The sequence below is a fragment of the Notamacropus eugenii genome, chromosome 4 (assembly GCF_028372415.1).
Source record: "Notamacropus eugenii isolate mMacEug1 chromosome 4, mMacEug1.pri_v2, whole genome shotgun sequence".
NCBI lineage: Eukaryota > Metazoa > Chordata > Mammalia > Diprotodontia > Macropodidae > Notamacropus > Notamacropus eugenii.
In genome coordinates, this window is record NC_092875.1 from 79,389,196 (window position 1) to 79,408,948 (window position 19,753).

Genomic DNA, 19,753 nt, shown 5'->3' on the forward strand with positions numbered 1-19,753 from the left:
TTTCTCCATTGTGCTTCTTTGGCCTGTACTGGATGCCCAGGATGGTATCCTGGTGATGATGCCCAAAGCAGTATGATTTACAACCTTTTGCAACAGTTCCATTGGTTCACATTTTTGGGTAATTTCTGGTGACCTCTTTCCTGCTCCTACCCACATTCTTTGGTTCCTGACTGACCCCATCTGAGTGGAGACTACAGGGCACAGAAATAAGTAAAGCTAGGAAGCACAATGGCTAGAGTACAGGACCTAGAGCCCAGAAGAGCTGAGTTCAAATGTGGCCGCACGCACTGTTTGTGTGATCTTGGTCAAGTCACTTAACCTGTCAACCTCATCCGTAAAATGGGAATAATTATTGCACCAACCTCCCAGGGTCTGGGAGAGGACAAAAGGGAAAATGTATATAAAGAAAATGTATAGAGAAAATGTATATAAAATAGAGAAAATGTATATAAAGTCTAAAACATAAAAATGTGAGCTACTGTTATAATTTTCTATCTTGTTCCTTCCCAGCTTCCCTCTGCTGTTGGTCCTAATAAAACCACTTTGTCCCTCTCCCACTCCACCCCACATAGTCCCAGAGACAGCTTTTGCTGGAAATTGGGATATCTGGGCTCAGTTACTGTTGATAGCCCAATCTCCCACTTAAGAGTTCCAATCAGGAGAGTTCTAGGCATGATCAGGCTGGCCATCCCTCCCTGTTGCCTAGGTGATTTGCCCCACCCAATACTTCTAGTGAGTTAGGCAATCAGGCAGGTACCCTCCCCTTCCCACTTGTATACTCCTCCCATATCTGTCTCTCCCTAACCGGGTGTCTGGCATTCCCTCTGAGTTGTCCTCCTGTGCCACTGCATCCCAGGACTCAGCCAGAGAAGAGGGTGAGGACCTCAACCCATCTGGGCTAGAGGGGAGGGGAAATTAAGGGAGGGAATCTGGGAGAGGAAGCTTGGAGGCCATCCCCAAGCCTGGCCCCTAGATTTCTCAGGGGGAGAATTTAATTCAAGAAGCATTTATCAAGTACTTGGTATTTGCATGCACTGTCTCCCTTTACACTGAAGGAAAGCTGAGATTCTGGGGCTAGGGACCAGCGGTGAGTGGCAGGGACCTTCCCCAGGCTAGTTCTGGTTTTCTGATGGCAACAACCCAAGAGTCTGACTTCTACGATCCTAGGAAGGGAAATTGGCACTTTGGAACTGGGGTCAGGACAGGGGAGCATGAAGAGGCCTTTTTTTTTTTTTTTTTAAAGGATAGACATTGGACTTTTTAGGACCAGAATTCTGGGTCCAGATTCTGTCTCCTCAGAGTGAACCTGTTTCCCTGTGGCTCAGGGGCTGGAGCTCTGGCTGGAACTGGGAGGGAAGGATCAGCTCATCAGACACGGAAGAATTCAGGAAGACAGTACTCCTTCTAGGAAACCAAGACAAATTCCACCCATAATTTCTATTCTTCACAACACATTTCCCAGTATAAGGGAACAAGTATAGGTCCTCCCTCCACTTGCCCAACAGCTTTGGCACAACCAGTTGTGAGAATCCTCTAATTGCTCCCACGTAGACACTCCAGATTTCTTCTGACCCTCTGTCCTTTTCTCTCACAAAACAACAGTTATAGGGGTAGATGAAATCTTGGATAAAATTTATTTCACAGCTTCATTTCATAGATGGGGAAATCTAAAGCCCCAAGAGGGAACATGATTTGATTAAGGCCATATAAGAAGTCAGCAGCAGCCATAGGACTGGGACTCAGGACTCTTTCCCCCTCCATGATGTAGGCTCCTCAACTCTTATCACCTGTCCTTCTCTCTAATGACTCAGCTAAATTGGTGGCTGGCCTGATACAAAGTGTAAGTGGGAGACCCTGCTTCCCTTCTCTCCTGCCGTTATCTCTTTCAGTGCTCCCAGATCTACAAATCCAGGTCCCCTGAACAAGAAAACATCTTGTTTAAAGATGTATGGAGATTAGGGCGGCATAAGTGTCCATCACTGACCTAGCCTCTCATTCCTCTCTGCTCAGGACGTTGGTACCATGAAGCTATTAAGGCGACGGCTAGTGCTGGGGGCTCTGCTGGGCACAGTTTTGTTGGGGCTGTTGGTGTTGCTGGTGGGTCAGCTGCTTGAATCCTGGACAACTTCAATGAATCTAAGGCCTCCATCTCCAAGGATCTCTTTGAGGAAGTTTGAGTGGCAGGCTCGGACACCACACCCCTTGGACCCAAATTATCCTTATCCCTACCCCTTCCTGATCAACCAACCTGACAAGTGTAAAGGTCCCAAAGGTGCCCCTTTCTTGCTCATGCTGGTGATGACCCAGCCCCAGGAGGTGGGGGTGCGCCAAGTCATCCGGGAAACATGGGGCAATGAGACGTTGGTGCCTAATGTAGTCATCTGCCGCCTCTTTGTTCTTGGCCTGCCCCAACCCCTTTTTGCTCAAGAAGTTCAGGCCCTCCTGGAGGAGGAGGACAGGGAGCATGGAGATCTGCTCCAGGTGGGCTTCCTGGATACATACCGCAACTTGACTCTCAAGGTCCTCATGGGGCTGGAATGGATGGCCCAGTACTGTCCCACTGCCCACTATGTGCTCAAGGTGGACAATGATGTCTTCTTAAACCCCAAATTCCTGGTTCATCAGGTGCTGCATCCTGAGCGTCCTACACAACCAAACTTTATCACAGGTTACATCTACCTTGACTCAGAACCCCAACGGAGCTTGGATGACAAGTGGTACATTCCCCCTGAGCTGTATCCCCAAGACAAGTACCCTGTGTACTGTGCTGGCCCAGGCTATGTGTTGTCTGTCTCCTTGGCCATTAAGGTCCTGGCTATGGCCCAGAGAGTCAAGGCCATCTACTTGGAGGATGTGTTTATTGGATTGTGCATCCAGGAGCTGGGGATAAAACCAACACCCTCTCCTCCTGATGCCTTCTCCATTATCCGGCAGGAGTATGAACATTGTGCCTTCCATCAGCTTGCCCTGGTTCACCATTTCAAGCCCCAGGAGCTACTGCAGTTATGGTCAGACTTCCAGACAGTCAATGACACTTGTCCCATGGAATGAGGGACTGACATGTACTCCCTTTCCCCTCATCCTGTTCAGACAAAGACTGTAGTCACTGGCCCCAATCCTGAGCATTTTCCAGGCTTTGCCTTTGGCACATGTAAGACCCTGGATCCCTTGGATCTGAGTACCAGTTTAGACCCTCCCCCCAGTCATGCTCACTTGGTATTCTCGGAGCCTGCTTGGATCCCTTGATGGCAAAGCTTTGGGATGCCACAACTCTGGAAGTGAGTGCCCCAGACAAGGTGATCCAAGGTACTCTGTGTGTCTGTATCCATAGCTTACAAGGACCATAGTTTATAAGCCCCCTCCAGTTACCTTGACTAGTCAATCAAAGGACACAATTCAAATAAAAAGCATTTAATGCTATAGAATAAGACAAAACTAGTAATAAAAAAAATCTCCCCCAAACCCCTGATACTCCTAAGGAGCAAGTGTGGAAAGGTAGACACATAGGGAAGACGTGTGGTCAAGGCATGGGTGTGGAAGGGCAATTCATCTCGTTAGTGCGACAGGGCTGAAATTCTCAGTAGGTGACTACTCAGGTGACTGAGTAGGTTTTGATATTATCTAATACATCTCTTTTAGCAGAAGACTCGAACCCTAGCCCATCCAGTCATTAGGTTAGAGAAACAAAGTCTTACCAGTTTTTTCCCCTTCCGGAAGGTCTAGCAGCTTCTTCGAGACTTAGCTACAAAGGTCATTTCCTCTCCAGAAGGAGAGTACTTGCCCCAGGCATTAAACTCTTTGAAATACAGAGCAGTCCCAGATAATTAGTGCCCTCAGGCAGAAATCTGCTTTTGGAATGGTATATCCAGGTCACTGAGGTCTGTAACTCTATTAGAAACTTCACACTAGCCTAGGGTCAGACAAAGTGTTTGTGGCTGCTCATTGAATTTCCAGTTATTTAATTTTAAAGGCTGCCCTCCCCACAAACTGCCAGGGGCTCTAAGAGTGTAGGGTCGCCAGATCATCAATTAAAAAACCCCTTTGTTCTTCCATGCCAGTAAGCGGGAGGGGGAAAGACAGAAACAAAATTCAGCTCAGAGGTCCAGGTCATCGTCTCCCTCCTCACAGGTTCCATGCCTAGTCTCTTATAGGTTTATCCAGAAGCAAAACTTCAGCAGAATTTCTTTTCACTTGAGGTCAGCATGGACCTTGTGTCTCAAGTATAATTCTGGTTATGAGGAGTCTGTGTGGTACATAGAAAGAACTCTGGATTTGGACTGAGAAGACATGAATTGGAATCCAAGCTCTGGTCTTTACTACCAGTGTGACTTTGGCATGTCTCTTGCATAACCTCTCTGGGCCTCAGTTTCCCCATATGTTAAGCAGTGGAATTGAAGTAGAGGATCCCCAAACTCTCTTCCAGCTCTAAATCCCATAATCCTATGACTTTTCCCAGCTCCACTATCCAGTAGGTAGTTAATAAATATTTGTTGAATGATAAGAGTCTCTGACTGAAAGTCAGAAGCCAAGTTCTTGTTATTTCATTTAAAAAATGGTGGGGCTGGATTAAAAAATCTCTAAAAGTTCTTTGCCAGTTCTGATCTGGCTTCTATTAAGCTGTATAGGGGAAGAGGAGGGTAACATTGCTCCAGTCCAAGAATCTCTCAAATTATTGCCTTTGGGGAAGGAAGGCTCAGCTGTCTTTCTCTAACAAGCACCATCTGAGCGACAACTTTATCATTACTGATTAGGCTGTTTGGCTAACACAAAATAAATAACCTCTTGGTGAAGGGATCCTGAGATTGTTCCAGTTCCCCATTCCTTCCAGATTTATAGCCCTTTGGGAATTGGGTACTCAGCCCCATAGCAGGTGCTTGGTCAGTAGTGACTGAATTGGACACACATGATTTCTACCAGAGAGGAGAGAGGAGGAAGGAAAGGGGGACGTTCGTTAGTAGTCTGTGACAAAATAGAAAGATCATTGTCCCCAGTCAACAAGAGTTCAAGGTAATAGTCCAGACCAGCCAAAGAAAACTCTCAGGCATGTAGAGAATCTAGATATTCCTTAATCTTTCACATGAGCTGTGGAGATGGATGGCAGACATTGAGCAGGTAAGGGGACAGGGATAGATTTAAAAGGCTGGCTTAAGAAAATCACCCCTCATTATCCTTATTACAGGGTTTTGGCCTAAAGAGGGGTCTTCTGGGTACCTCCCCAGGTTTCTACTCTGGACTGGATCTTCAGAAAAAAATTGCCATATATTCCTAGCTTCTTGGACTATTGATTCCTCAACTGGGCAGAGGCAAGTGAGAAGTGAATTTGGGGGAGGGGTGCCCTGGGCACCTTATGTGAACCTGAATTCACTTGGCAAAGTGACACTTTGGACACTGTAAGTAGTTCATACTGGCTTATGTCCTGCCTTCTCTAGGCCTTGTTCTGTCATTTTTCAATTGTGTCTGACACTTCATGACCCCATTTGGAGTTTTCTTGGCAGAGACACTGAAGTGGTTTGCCATTTCCTTCTCCAGCTCATTTGACAGATGTGGAAACTGAGGCAAACAGGGTTAAGTGACTTGATCAGGGCCACACAGCTAGTAAGTATTTGAGGCTGGATTTAAACTCAGAAGATGAGTCTTTCTGACTTCCTGACTCCAGGCCCAGCACTCTATCCATAGTGCCACCTAGCTGCCCCTTAGTCTTTGACTAAGGACCCTAAAAATGTTAATAGAGAACTCTCTAGGCCTATGGAATGACAAAGTATTGCTTCTAGGAAGTGAGTATAGTTTATCATTTTCATCCACCAGATGGAGAACTGTGCTAGCTACCCACCATACCAGTCATTCCTTACAGGTCCTCTTTCTCTTCACCAAAGATCTCTCCAGGTGTATGTGTGAACAACTCAGTCACACCAACTGTCCAACAGCAGTAGCAGGAAAGAACCCTTGCCTCACCTAGGTTTTCAATAAATCCCAAAGTACAATACAAAATGATTCCTTGGGATTCTAAAAGAATAGGACAATATAATGTTTTAGAGTCCCTATCCCTGCCGTACAGGAGATTTTCCAGCTTCATCTAGACCACCTATGCTGATATTATGGTCAACTTTTTCTGTGGTCACATGGTTTATTTAGCATAATCAAGTTGCAATGACACTGTCAATCGGTTTCTTTCGCCCTTTCATCTCCAAACTTCCTCCAGTTAATCTTCTCAGTTGTTTCCTGAACAATCTACTTCTACAGGTCATGGAAGAGATTAAAGGAATGCATGTCTGGGCCATCTTTCAGGGACTGGAAGCCCTAGAAAGCAGGGGAAGCATGGGAAGGTGCTGGGTGGGAGGTCTCACAGGCTTCTTCCAAGCTGCTATTGAAAACTCCTCTGGTTCTCTACCCAGGCTAGACTCAGATGTCTTCATGTTGGCTTCCATTTGCTTGCTTTGACTCCCGAGCAGATTCAATCTTTCTGCCACTGTTCTCCTTCTATAAAGAGAAGATCACAGATCTCAGCAACTTCTCAGTGACTGAGCTACCCTGGCTTTCTGTGCCTCTGCACTTCAATGGTGTCTAAGAAGTCTCTTTCAGTTGCCACAGAGTCATGATCTCATGGTGCTGATTTCCAAAGTTAATTGTCACTCATCCACATGGTAGTCAGCTGCCCCATTCTGTCCAGTAACAGTCAAAGCACATCCTCCCCCCAACCCCTCCCTTCTCCCTGTATGGCAAGCAAGGGAGGCAGCATCCAATTCTCAGTGACAAAAGGAAGGAGGAAGAGAGCACCCAATCTGGTATACCCACCTGCTTCATCATGACTTTCTCCCCTCTTACAATGTGCAGGCCGACCAGTACCTTTCTCTATCATCTCATGAAGATTCATCACTATTGTGAGCAAACAAGTTTGGGGCTGGGGCAGTCCCAGTATGGCCATTGTAATGAACACTCTATCATCTTCCCTCTTGTTCTCCAAACCTCTATCATACCAAGTACTGGGGAAGGTAATAGTATTTTTGGAAGATGGGGGCGTAGATCAATGGATATTCATTTTCTTTGAAAATGTGACAGCTTATTCATTTCACTCATCTACTCAGCATCGATGAATTCCTCAACAGCTGGCACATTCTAAGAGTTATCAAGATGGGAGAGATAATAGATCGGGTTTTCAAATGAAATGATAAGACCATACACCTAGATGTGAAAGAGACCTCATACACCCCCTTCATTTTGCAAGGTGAGGAAACTCAGGCCAAAGAAGGTTGAACAACTTACCCAAAATCACAGACAATACTCACTGGAGGTGGGGTTTGAACCTAGGACCTCTGACTCCAGAGTCAGTGCTCTTTCTAACTCAACAGTCAAACAATATTTACTAAGCATCTACAGTATACAGAGCAGCATGGTGGGCTGGGGGGAATGCAAAGTTTCAATATGATAGGATCTCTGGCCTCATAAAATTTACATCCTAAGTGGAAAAAAAGACATATAGATGATTCTACTTGAATAGATTCATGATGAATGATTACTGATGTGAATACTCCCTCTGGTGGTGCAGATCTCAACCTACCAAGCCTTCTCATTCTGTGCAATTCTTATTTGGGTGCTCCCATAAATCCTCCATAAAGATCTACCCAAATAAAATAATAAATCAGTTTGATTTTTTTTAAATGTGGAGGAAAACCAAATTGTTTCATATCAAAAATGAAGGAGAGAGGCAGAGACTAGAGGGTGAAGTAGCACAAGAAGTCTAGCAAGCTCTTTCCTTCCTCACATCTCCTCTAGACAGATCTAGAATATGCATGAGAAGAATACTGGTCAGAATATCTAAGGGCAAAAAAGTCACAGAGAATCATTTTTCCAACTCAGAGGAAATAGACAAACAGGTCTGAGGATGCTGGGACTATGTTGCTATTGTTGGGTTGTTTCAGTCATGTCTGACTCTTTGTGACCTGCTTTGGGGTTTTCTTGGCAAAGATATTGGAGTGGTTTGTCATTTCCTTCTCCAGTTCATTCTACAGGTGAGGAAACTGAGGCAAATAGGGTTAAGTGACTCGCTTGGGGTCACTCAGTAATTAAGTGACTGAAGGGACAAGATCTGGCCAGGACAATGCTCTGTGTAGTGCATCTCAGCACAAGGAGAGGCTGTGCACCAGGGTAAGAACAGGTCCTAGGATTCTGCATAAGGAAATCAGAACTTGCGTAGGGCACAAGAACAGATGTCACCTGGCAGCTCAGTCAGTTGCTACCAGTTCTGGGTCAAAGATTCAGGGTGCACGGAGGAGAGTGCTTGCACCTAGAGATGAAATTCCAGAGTGAGCAATGGTCACTGGTCCTAGGCTGAGTACAACCCAAGGAATAAGTTCAGGAGTAAGCAGCCACTGTCTGGTTTTAATTTCTGAAATGGATCAGGTCTTAGTTATGATTTTCCAGCCTAATCCGAAGCCTGTGGTGGAATCACCAAAGCAGGAATCTCAGAACAAAGGGAAGCCTATATTTCTGTCTCTCTGGACCAGCAGAGATTTCCAGCTGGCTAAAAATGGCTGAGTTCTGAAGTAGCACCATGAAATTCTAATGAGGTATGCCCGTAAGACTAGGGTTCAGACCTAAACTCACGTCAGGAACTTGCAGAGCTCAGACTCGGGTAGGGGTTAGCAATCAGACTTTTCCCTGAATCAAACCACTTTGGGAAGACTGAAAGTTTGCGGGTCCCTAGCCTGTCAGACCACCTTTCCTCTAGTCACGTAGAGAGCCTGGTCCTAACATAAAGTGTAAGGGGAGAAATTAGACTGAAAGGATGAACAAATAAACCACCACCAACAAAAAGAATTCTGTCATTAAATAACTGATTAATTTTTGGGAAAACAGTTCAACAGTCTCAAGGGAAATAATGAATAAATGTGAGAAAGATGAGGGTTTAGCAATATCAGCTCTCCAGGTACTGGTTAGAAAACAGGTGAATCAGTGAGTTACACAATTTGTGGAAGCAAGTGAACCCAATCGCACAGTGTTTATTGAATGCAAAGAACACAGTTATTAGGGTAATAATAGAGGGTGGAAGATGAAGTAGGGAACAAAGGTTGTGTGCCAACTGACCACCTACTCAGAACCAAGCCCCTTCCTCAGCTTTAGCATTGGACCCCAAATACAGAGGGAGATTAAGTTTTATACATCAAAAACAGTTCATCAAATTAGTCCAATTAATTAAAAGGAAACAATACAACATTAGGTCATCTAATTTCTAATTGGATGATGGATTAGGGCTTTTCCAAGTTGGGAGGGGGAGAGTGAACAGGTGCAATTCCCTGAAATCAGAGAAGAAGGTGTCCTCCTCCCCATGTGTGTCTACAATCAAAGGAACATGAAAACAATAGCTGATTGATTAGAAAAGGGCCAGTTTTCAGATAAGACATGGGTTATTTGAGATGCATAATTGTGAGAAAACTCCTTCCATCAGTCTTTGGATCTGACTGAGCTTTTGGTCAGCATAACCTGGGTCCTTAGTTAAGGGTCTCTAAGCAGCAGAGAGAGGTGGTCCAGCTTCCTAGCCACACAGGGTTAGGTTCAAACAATACAATAAGTTTTTCTCCCCATTCCCATAACTGAATAAAGTTTTCTCACAGGACAGAAATTGGACTAAACCCACAATTGAACAGAAAGGGAACTGAGCTAGCTCTAGAACTGAGTTGCAGTATGGAGTCAATATAGTTCACTCAATTTTCACCTCTACTTGCTGATTTAATTGCCTCAATTCCCTCAATGAGAAATCCCTATTTGACAAAAACTTCTGAGAAAACTGGAAAACAGCCTGACGGAAAGTAGACATAAGTACTGATGGAGCTGTGAGTCCATAAAGAGTGATATCATAAAGGACCCCAGCTTCTGGGATAAGAACTCACTGTTTGACAAAAATTGCTGGGAAAACTGGATAACAGTGTGGCGGAAATTAGGCATACACCCATGCCTGACACCGTACACAAGAATAAAGTCCAAATGGGTACATGATTTAGGCATAAAGACTGATACCATGAATAAACTGGAGAAGCAAGGAATAGTGTATTTATCAGATTTATGGAGAAGGGAAGAATTTTTTACTAAAGAAGAGATAGAAAGCATTATGAAATGCAAGATGGATAATTTTGATTACATTAAACTGAGAAATTTTTGCACAACCAAACCCAATGCAACCAAAATTCTGAGGGATGTAGTAAATTGGGAAAGAATTTTTAAGGCTAAGCTTGGGGATAAAGGCCTCATTTCTAGAATATATAGAGAACTGACTCAAATGTATAACCATACAGGTCATTCCCCAATTGATAAATGGTCAAAGGATATAAACAGGCAATTTTCAGAGGAAGAAATTAAAGATATCTATAATCATATGAAAAAATGCTCTAAATCACTTTTGATTAGAGAGATGCAAATCAAAACAACTCTGAGGTACCACATCACACCTATAAGATTGGCAAACATGACAGAACAAGAAAATGATAAATGCTGGAGACGATGTGGGAGAGTTGGAACACTAATTCATTGTTGGTGGAGCTGTGAGCTCATCCAACCATTCTGGAGAGTAATTTGGAACTATGCCCAAAGGGCTACAAAAATGTGTATACCCTTTGACCCAGCAATATCACTACTAGGACTGTATCCCCAAGAGATCATAAAAATGGGAAAGGGTCCCACAGGTACAAAAATATTTATAGCAGCACTCTTTGTAGTTGCCAAAAACTGGAAGTCAAGGGGATGCCCATCAATTGGGGAATGGCTGAATAAATTATGGTATATGAATATAATGGAGTACTATTGTGCCATAAGAAATGATGAACAAGAAGACTTCAGAGAGGCCTGGAAGGACTTATATGATCTGATGCTGAGTGAAAGGAGTAGAACCAGGAGAACTTTGTGCACAGCAACGACCACAGTGTGTGAGAGTTTTTTCTGGTAGACTTGGAATTTCGTAATAACACAAGAACTTATTAAAAAAAAAAAAATCCCAGTCGTGGTTTTCTAAGGCAAACCACCTTCCACACTCAGAGAAAGAAATATGGAAGTCATTCGCAGAATGTAGCAGATCATGTTTGTGTGTGTGTGTGTGTGTGTGTGTGTTTTTGTGTATCATGTTTTGATTTGTTATATGGTTACTTCCATTTATTTTAGTTCGACTACATAGCATGACTATAGTGAAAATGTACTCAATAGGAAAGTATATGTAGAACCTATGCAGAATTGTATGCTGTCGTAGGGAGGGAGAGGAGTAGTGGGGGGTAGATGTGGAGGGGATAAAATCTTAATTTTATGGCAGTGATTGTAAAACACTAAAAAATAATAATAATAAAATTAAATTTTAAAAAAGAGTGATATCATAAACAAAGAGGAGCAAGGAAAAATTACTTTTCATATTTATGGCTAGGGAAAGGGTTCATGTTCAAACAAGGGATAGAGAAGATCAAAAAAGATAAAGTCAATCATTTTAACAATTTAAAACACTTGTAAAATTAAATATATAAATATAATAAATATAAATTTAATTTAAAACATTTTATACAAGACTAAAACAGTTAAAATTAGAAGGGAAACATAATTTTAAGGAAATCTTTACAGCAAATTTCTCTGATAAATTTCTCTTTGCCAAGATATATATATATATATAGATAGATAGATAGATAGATAGATAGATAGATAGATAGATAGATATAGAGATAGATATATATATAATGGACTGTTTCAAATTTATAGGTACAATAACCACTCCTGAATAGATCAATGGTAAAGGTTATGAACAGGAAGTTTTCAAAGACAGAAATTCAAGCTATCAAAAAAGATGTGAAAAATTATTCCAAATCACTTATGACTAGAAAAGTCCATATTAAAGCATCTTTGAGGTTCCACCTTGTACCTATAAGATTGGTAAAAATGACAAGTTTTGGAGGGGCTGTGACAAGAGACACATATAAAAGCTCTTTTTCTGTGGCAAAAAACTGAAATCTGAGGATGCCCATCTATCAGGGAATAGAGAACCAAATTATATTGTATGAATGTAATAAGATATTAGCACACTATAAAGCATGATGAAATACATGATTTCAGAGAAAGCCTCTATGAAATGATGCAGAGTGAAGTGAGCAGGATCAGGAAAACAATTTGTACAATGTATATTGTATAAACATTACAGTGTTATGTAATATAATATTATACTATATAGTGATATAAATAATAAAATCATGATATAAATAATACAGTATTATGAAGAAAAATGACTTGGAAAGATATGACAATGCTGATCAATTCAATGAGCAATTACTATTTCACAAGTTGCTATTCATCTCTTTACAGAGAGATGATGGAGTCAAGATGCAGAATAAGATAACATGTTCTGATGCAATTTGGGAATTTGTTTTGTATGACTATATTTGTTGGAAGGGCTTTGTTTCTCTTTTTCTTTGGAGAGGGGTGGAATGTGAAGCTGAAGGGGGTTAGGGAAGGAAGGAAGGAAGGAAGGAAAGAAGGAAGGAAGGAAGGAAGGAAGCATTAGCCATGTGGCATCTTCTTTTAAAATACAGAGAACAGAAGGATTCTGAAAAAAGCACAAGCAAGCATGACAACCTTGAAATCTACAAACTGAATTTTATCATATTATCATGGTAATTAAAGATAGCATATATACATATAGCATATACATATATACATATAGCATATATACATACATAATACATACATATATGTGTGTGTGTGTCTGTGTGTATATACACACAGACACACACACACACACATATATATACAGAGAGAGAGAGAGAGAGAGAGTACTTATTCACTTTACTTATGCTTTTCCAATGGGTCCTCATGATGAGGTCTAAAAGGGATTGAGGGTACAGGAACTCCAAGACTGGAATTTCCTGCATGGGTTGTCTGGAGAAGAATTCATGAACTGAAGTATTGAGGTCAAGGTAAAGATTTATTACACTTTTCAGTGGGCAAGAGTTCTTAGGGAACCTGCAATCTTAGGTACAGGTTAAGTTTATATAGGATATTGCATAGTAAAGCATGTGCCAAATATGCTGACTAGTTGATTAAGGGCAGGATTAGGGAGTGGTTAAGGAGTGGCTAGTTCTTAAAGGAACTTGCACTTTTGGTATCTACTGTGCAGGTATTTTACCCAGAGTTCATCAGGAAATAGCCCAAGGGGGTGCTACCTGGAGGTGTGGTTTTAGGCCTGAAATGTCACTAAGTCAGGGCTCACTGAGAAATACCTAGAATGCTCTCATCAAAGTCTTGTTAGACAAGACAAATGTAAGGGAGTATACATATGTCTAAAGTCTGGGATACATATGACTGAACAATGAGCAGTAAATGTCATTATAACTCAGTACACAGTGAGTGCAGTCAGTACTCAGCTGGTTCAAACTAATAAATTCTATAAATGCAGCTGTCAGGAAAAGAGATAAAAGTTTTGCTAGGGCAGGCTGTGTCCTTGGATTGAGGAGAAACTGCCCGAGACAGTGTTTTGAGACTAGGGAGAAATGTGATTTTTAAAGAGATATGTGATATTAGAATTGGGGCCCAAGCACATGCACCCAAGCACCCCATCACTCGCAATAACTCTTATGAGGTAGGAGCTAGTATTAACCAGATTTTACAGATAACAAAGATTGAGAAAAATTAAATGACTTGCCCAAAGGCCCAAACTAATATAATTAACATAATGTGGGAGAACTTTACTTTGCTGTCTCTGCTTTTTGAATTTTCCATATTCAAGAGAAAGATATTTGGGGGACGAAGAGGGACAAGGAGGAGATTATTGCTATATGACTAAAAACCACCCAGATGCTACTGCCACCTGCAAGGTGCAATTAATTCTACTTAGCTATTGGACTGGGCAAGCTAGCAGGAAGTTTTCCCTTCTCCACCTTGCTTTGTCACTGAAGACCATTGCCAAAGTTCTTCCTCTAGTCCCAGAGTCTATGGAAGTTTATGAGGAAGGAAAAAAAGGCATAATGTTTCTTTTGGAGGGAAGTAGCAATGTATTTATTACATTTTTTTTAATTTAAAAGGATTTTATTTGAAGTATGAGCTGATCACTGAAAATCAGCAATGACAACTTTTATTTATTTTATTTAAATTTTCAACATTCATTTCCGCAAAATTTTGAGTTCCAAATTTTCTCCCCATCTCTCCCCTCCCCCACCCCAAAATACTTTGCATTCTGATTGCCCCTTCCACCAACATGCCCACCCTTCTAACACCCCTCCTTTCCGTTATCCCCATCTTCTCTCTTGTCCTGTAGGGCAAGATAAATTTCTATACCCCTTTACCTGTATTTCTTATTTCCTAGTTGTGTGCAAAAACAACTTTCAACCTTTATTCCTAAAACTTTGAGTTCCAACTTCTCTTCCTTCCTCCCTCCCCACTCATCCCCACTGAGAAGGCAATAAATTCAGTATGGGCTATATATGTGTAGTTTTGCAAATGACTTCCATAATAGTCATGTTGTGTAAGAATAACTACGTTTCCCTCCATTCTATCCTGCCCCCCCATTTCTTCTACTCTCTCTTTAGACCTTGTCCCTCCCCAAGAATGCTTACTTTTAATTGCTCCCTGCTCCCATTTGCTCTCCCTTTCATCATCCTCCACCCACGCTTATCCTCTTCTCCCCTACTTTCCTGTAGTGTAAGATAGGTTTTCATACCAAATTGAGGGTGCATGTTGTTCCTTCCTTGAGCCAAATGTGATAAGAGTAAACTTCACTTTTTCCCTCTCAACTCCCCCCTTTTCCCCTCCATTGGAAAAGCTTTTTCTTGCCTCTTCTATGAGAGATAATTTGCCCCATTCCATTTCTCCCTTTCTCCTCCCAATTTATTCCTCTCTCACCCTTTAATTTTATTTTTTTAAAGTATGATCCCTTCCTATTCAACTCACCCTGTGCGCTCTCTCTCTCTCTCTCTATGTGTGTGTGTGTGTATGTGCGCACGTGCGTGCATGTGTGTATGTGTGTGTGTGTGTGTGTGTGTGTGTATAATTCCTCCAACTCCCCAGATACCGAGAAAAGTTTCAAGAGTAACAAATATTATCTTTCCATGTAGGAATGTAAACAGTTCAACTTTGGTTCCATGTAGGAATGTAAACAGTTCAACTTTAGTAAGTCCCTTGTGATTTCTCTTTCCTGTTTACCTTTTCATGCTTCTCTTGATTCTTGTGTTTGAAAGTCAAATTTTCTTTTCAGTTCTGGTCTTTTCATCAAGAGTGCTTGGGGGGTGGAACCAAGAAGACAGAGTAGAAAGACGCATATACTCTAGCACTTTCCCCACAGCCCACTAAATACCTGTAAAAAAATGACTCTCAATGAATTCTAGAGCAACAGAAGTCACAGAACAACAGAGTGAAAGAGGTTTCCACTCAAAGGTAACCTGGAAGGCTGACAGGAAAGGTCTACCTCATGAGACGCTGAGCAGAGCAGAGCCCAGCCCTGGCCACATGGCACTGGGAGGAACAGGACCTGAACAGACCTCTGGGACAGAATTCCCAACAGGGAGGGTCCCAGATCCCTCAACCTACAAGCGACAAAGAAAGCTCCAAAGGTCAGTGTGGGAGGGCTTTCCCAGCTGGACGAGAGGGGAGCAGAGTCCCCCCAGCACTGGCCCCAGGCAGCAGCAGAGGTGGCAGCAGCAGCAGCTGCTATAGTGGCCACAGAAGCAGCCTAAGTTCATTGTTCAGGCAACTCACCTTACAGCCTCTGTGGGAATTGAGCTGCTGATCTGAACCTCAGCCCTCAGTGGTGGCTCTTCCCCCACCCAAAACCCCTGGGGGAATTGATTAGCTGATCTGAATCCCAGTCTTGAGCGTCTAGGAATATTGTGACCAAATTTCAGAGTTCCCAGATCAAGGAGAAAATATTGCAAGCAGCTAGAAAGAAACAATTCAAGTATTGTGGAAATGCAATCAGGATAACACAGGATCTGGCAGATTCTACATTAAGGGATTGAAGGGCTTGGAATAGGATATTCCAGAAGTCAAAGGAACTGGGATTAAAACCAAGAATCACCTACCCATCAAAACTGAGTATAATACTTCAAGGGAATAAATGATCACTCAATGATATCGAGGACTTTCAAGCATTCATGATGAAAAGAGCAGAACTGAATAAAAAATTTGACTTTCAAACAGAAGAATCAAGAGAAACATGAAAAGGTAAACAGGAAAGAGAAATCATAAGGGACTTACTAAAGTTAAACTGTTTACATTCCTACATGTAAAGATAATATTTGTAACTCTTGAGACTTTTCTCAGTATTTGGGTAGATGGAGGGATTATACATACACACACACACACACACACACACACACAGAGTATAGGTTGAGTGGAATCAGAAGAGATGATATCCATAAAAAAATAAAACAAAATTAAGGGGTGAGACAGGAAAATATTGGAAGAAGAAACGGAGAAATGGAATGAGGCAGGGTATTACTTATAAAAGAGATAAGAAAAGTCTTGTTCAATGGAGGAGAAAAGGGAGGAGGTGAGAGGGGAAAGGTGAAGCTTATTCTCTTCACATATGGCTTAAGGAGGGAATAACATGTTCACTAAATTTAGTATGAAAATCTATCTTGCACTACAGCAAAGTAAGGGAGAAGGGGACAAGTAAGGTAAGGGGGATGATAGAAGGGAGGGAAAATGGGAGAAGGGAATAACTAGAAGTAAATACTTTTGGGAAGGGACAAGGTCAAATGAGAGAAGAGAAAAAAAGGGGGGACAGGGTAGGATGGAGAGCAATATAGTTAGTCTTACATAACATGAATATTATTGAAGTCTTTTGCAAAACGAAATACATATAGCCTGTATTGAATTGATTGCCTTCTCAGTTGGATGGGTAGGGAGGGAGGGAGAGAAGTTGGAATTCAAAGTACTAGAAATGAATGTTGAGAATTATTATTGCATATAACTGGGAAATAAGAAGTACAGGTAATGGGGTATAGAAATTTATCTTGCCCTACAAGAAAAGAGAGAAGATGGGGATAAGGGAAGGGTGGAGTGTGATAGAAGGGAGGGTACATTGAGAGAAGGGGTAATCAGAAACCAAGGTATTAAGGGTGGGGGGAGGAGAGAGATGGGGAAAAAATTGGAACTCAAATTGGAATTCATTGGAAATGAATGTCGAAATCTAAAACTAAGTAAGTAAATTTTAAAAAAAGAATGCTTGAAGGTCCTCTATTTCATTGAATGACCATGTTTTCCCCTGAAGTATTATACTCAGTTTTGCTGGGTAGGTGATTCTTGGTTTTAATCCTAGCTCCTTTGACTTCTGGAATATCATATTCCAGGCCCTTTGATCCCTTAGGGTAGAAGCTGCTAGATTTTGTGTTATCCTGATTGTATTTCCACAACACTTGAATTGTTTCTTTCTAGCTGCTTGCAATATTTTCTCCTTTGTCCAGACTAATTGCCGTGAGCTGCCCGGGTCATCTTGCCTATCTCCAGGTCTTTGGTGGCCAGCCAGATAAATGAACGAGAGAAGGGACCTCCAGAATCAAACAGAAGTTGTAGGCTTTATTCCGGATCTTAGCTACATGTCAGCATGCAGGGCGAGTTCTTCCCAAGGAGAAAGGAACCACCCCCTCTCAGTATGCAGGGCTAGTGCTCCCCATGGGAGCCCCCCGCAGGAGCCCCCTTCTCCCTCCCAAGGAGCAAGGAAAAGAGAGAAACCCTCCGGCTTTCCTGTCCCCATTTAAGCTCTCCCCCTGCTAGTTTGCTCGTGGACATCGTGCATGCTCTCAGCCCCTTAGCCAATTAACAACAGGTGTGCTCAGACCACGGACCAATCTCAAGGGTGGGATGCTCTCTCCAGCAAGTTTCCACTGAGAAGAGGTGGAAAACAAGATAGCTTGTGTCTCACTCCTCAATTCCCAGCTGTTCCCTGGGGGGCCTCGTGAGAGCTTGGCAGTTTCAAGAAGCTCTCACCTTTACCTGACCCTAGACTGTTCACATGAAAACTGAGCTTACACCTCAACACTCCTTCACCTGGGAACTCTGGAATTTGGCTGCAATATTCCTAGGAATTTCTCTTTTTGGATCTCTTTCAGGAAGTGGTCAGTGGATTCTTTCAATATTTATTTTACCCTCCGGTTCTAGAATATCAGAGTAGTTTTCCTTGATAATTTCATGAAAGATGATGTCTAGGCTCCTTTTTTGATCATGGTTTTCAGGTAGTCCCATAATTTTTAAATTGTCTCTCCTGGATCTATTTTCTGGGTCAGTTGTTTTTCCAACGAGATATTTCACATTATTTTCCATTTTTTCATTCTTTTGGTTTTGTTTTGTAATTTCTTGGTTTCTCATAAAGCCATTAGCTTCTATCCGTTCCATTCTAACTTTGAAAGAACTGTTTTCTTCAGTGAGCTTTTGAACCTCCTTTTCCATTTGGGTATTCTTCTTTTTAAAGCATTCTTCTCTTCATTGGCTTTTTTGACCTCTTTTGCCAATTGAGTTAGCCTATTTTTAAAGGTGATACTTTCTTCAGAATTTTTTGGGTCTCCTTTAGCAAGCTGTTGATGTGCTTTTCATGATTTTCTTGCATCTCTCTCGTTTCTCTTCCCAATTTTTCCTCCATCTCTTTTATGTGATTTTCAAAGTCCTTTTTGAGCTCGTCCGTGGCCTGGGACCATTGAATATTTATTTTGGAGGTTTTGGACACAGAAGCCTTGACTTTTATGTCTTCCTCTGATGGTATACATTTTTCTTCCTCATCCAAAATGATGGAAGAAAATACCTGTTCACCAAGAAAGTAGTCTTCTATAGTCCTGTTTTTTTCCCTTTTTTGAGCATTTTCCCAACCAGTTACTTGACTTTTGGGTCCTTTGTCAAGAGTAGGGTATACTCTGGGAGCCTGTAAGTTCCCAATTCCTCCAAGGTGGTACAATCAAAGGAGAGGAGCTTACTCCCTGGCCTGGCTCATGGCTGGGCATGTTTGTTACTTTCAATTAATTTCATGCACATTAAAAATGTAGTGATCTATTTATTGTATATGTTAATCATTTGAGTATTATGGAGAGAGAAAATGAGAAAAATTATTCCAAGCAGTAGGACCAAGGCCAAGATTATTGTTGGAAACACTATTTTCAGTATTTTCTTCTTGTATGTTAGAATTGAGGAAACAGGGTTCTGGGAAAGAGGTAAATGTTGCTTTCATGCCAAAAAATAAAGGACAACACCAATTGTTTGCCATTGAGGGGAGCAATTCATTTAGGGTGTCACCTGTTGGCTGATTCATATATCATACTTTGAGTAACTCCAAATCCTCATCTGAGATTTTAATTTATGTGATAACTATCTCCCTGAATAAACATTATAAAAATAAAAATAAAATTTTTTATTTATAAAAATAAAAATGGCAGGAGGAGCTCAAGGAACAAAAGTGTCACATATGTGATACTCATACTGTGAAAATTTTTTAAAAATCTATTTTTTGCTCCATTTTTTTATCAACACTTATGACTTGCCAAATCCCAATCCGGGATAAGTTCCATCATTTCTCTCCTCTGCTCCTACTCACATACTGTGAATTGAACTCAGGAAATCATGGAAATGAGTCAACCTGAACCATTATAAATTTATGTTCCCTAATTTTAACTGAATCCTCTGAAGCAAGAAAATCCTTTTACTCTTCCTTAATTGAGTCTCCATTTTACTCTCTGTAAAGATTGGTCTAAATTTGTTCTTCTCTCATGAAATCTGTCATACTATCCCTTTTTCTTCCCTCTAAGCTAAAGTACTTACT

At 41.6% G+C, this 19,753-nt stretch overlaps 1 protein-coding gene across 1 annotated transcript; it reads left to right on the forward strand.

Annotated features, from left to right (window-relative positions):
- Positions 1-794: 794 nt before the first annotated feature.
- On the forward strand, positions 795-4,501 carry LOC140500097 (beta-1,3-galactosyltransferase 2-like). The gene is made up of 2 exons (XM_072602378.1): positions 795-875; positions 2,011-4,501. The coding sequence occupies exon 2, from the start codon at positions 2,023-2,025 to the stop codon at positions 3,049-3,051; it is 1,029 nt and encodes a 342-aa protein (XP_072458479.1). The 5' UTR covers positions 795-875; positions 2,011-2,022; the 3' UTR covers positions 3,052-4,501.
- The last annotated feature ends 15,252 nt before the right edge of the window (positions 4,502-19,753 follow it).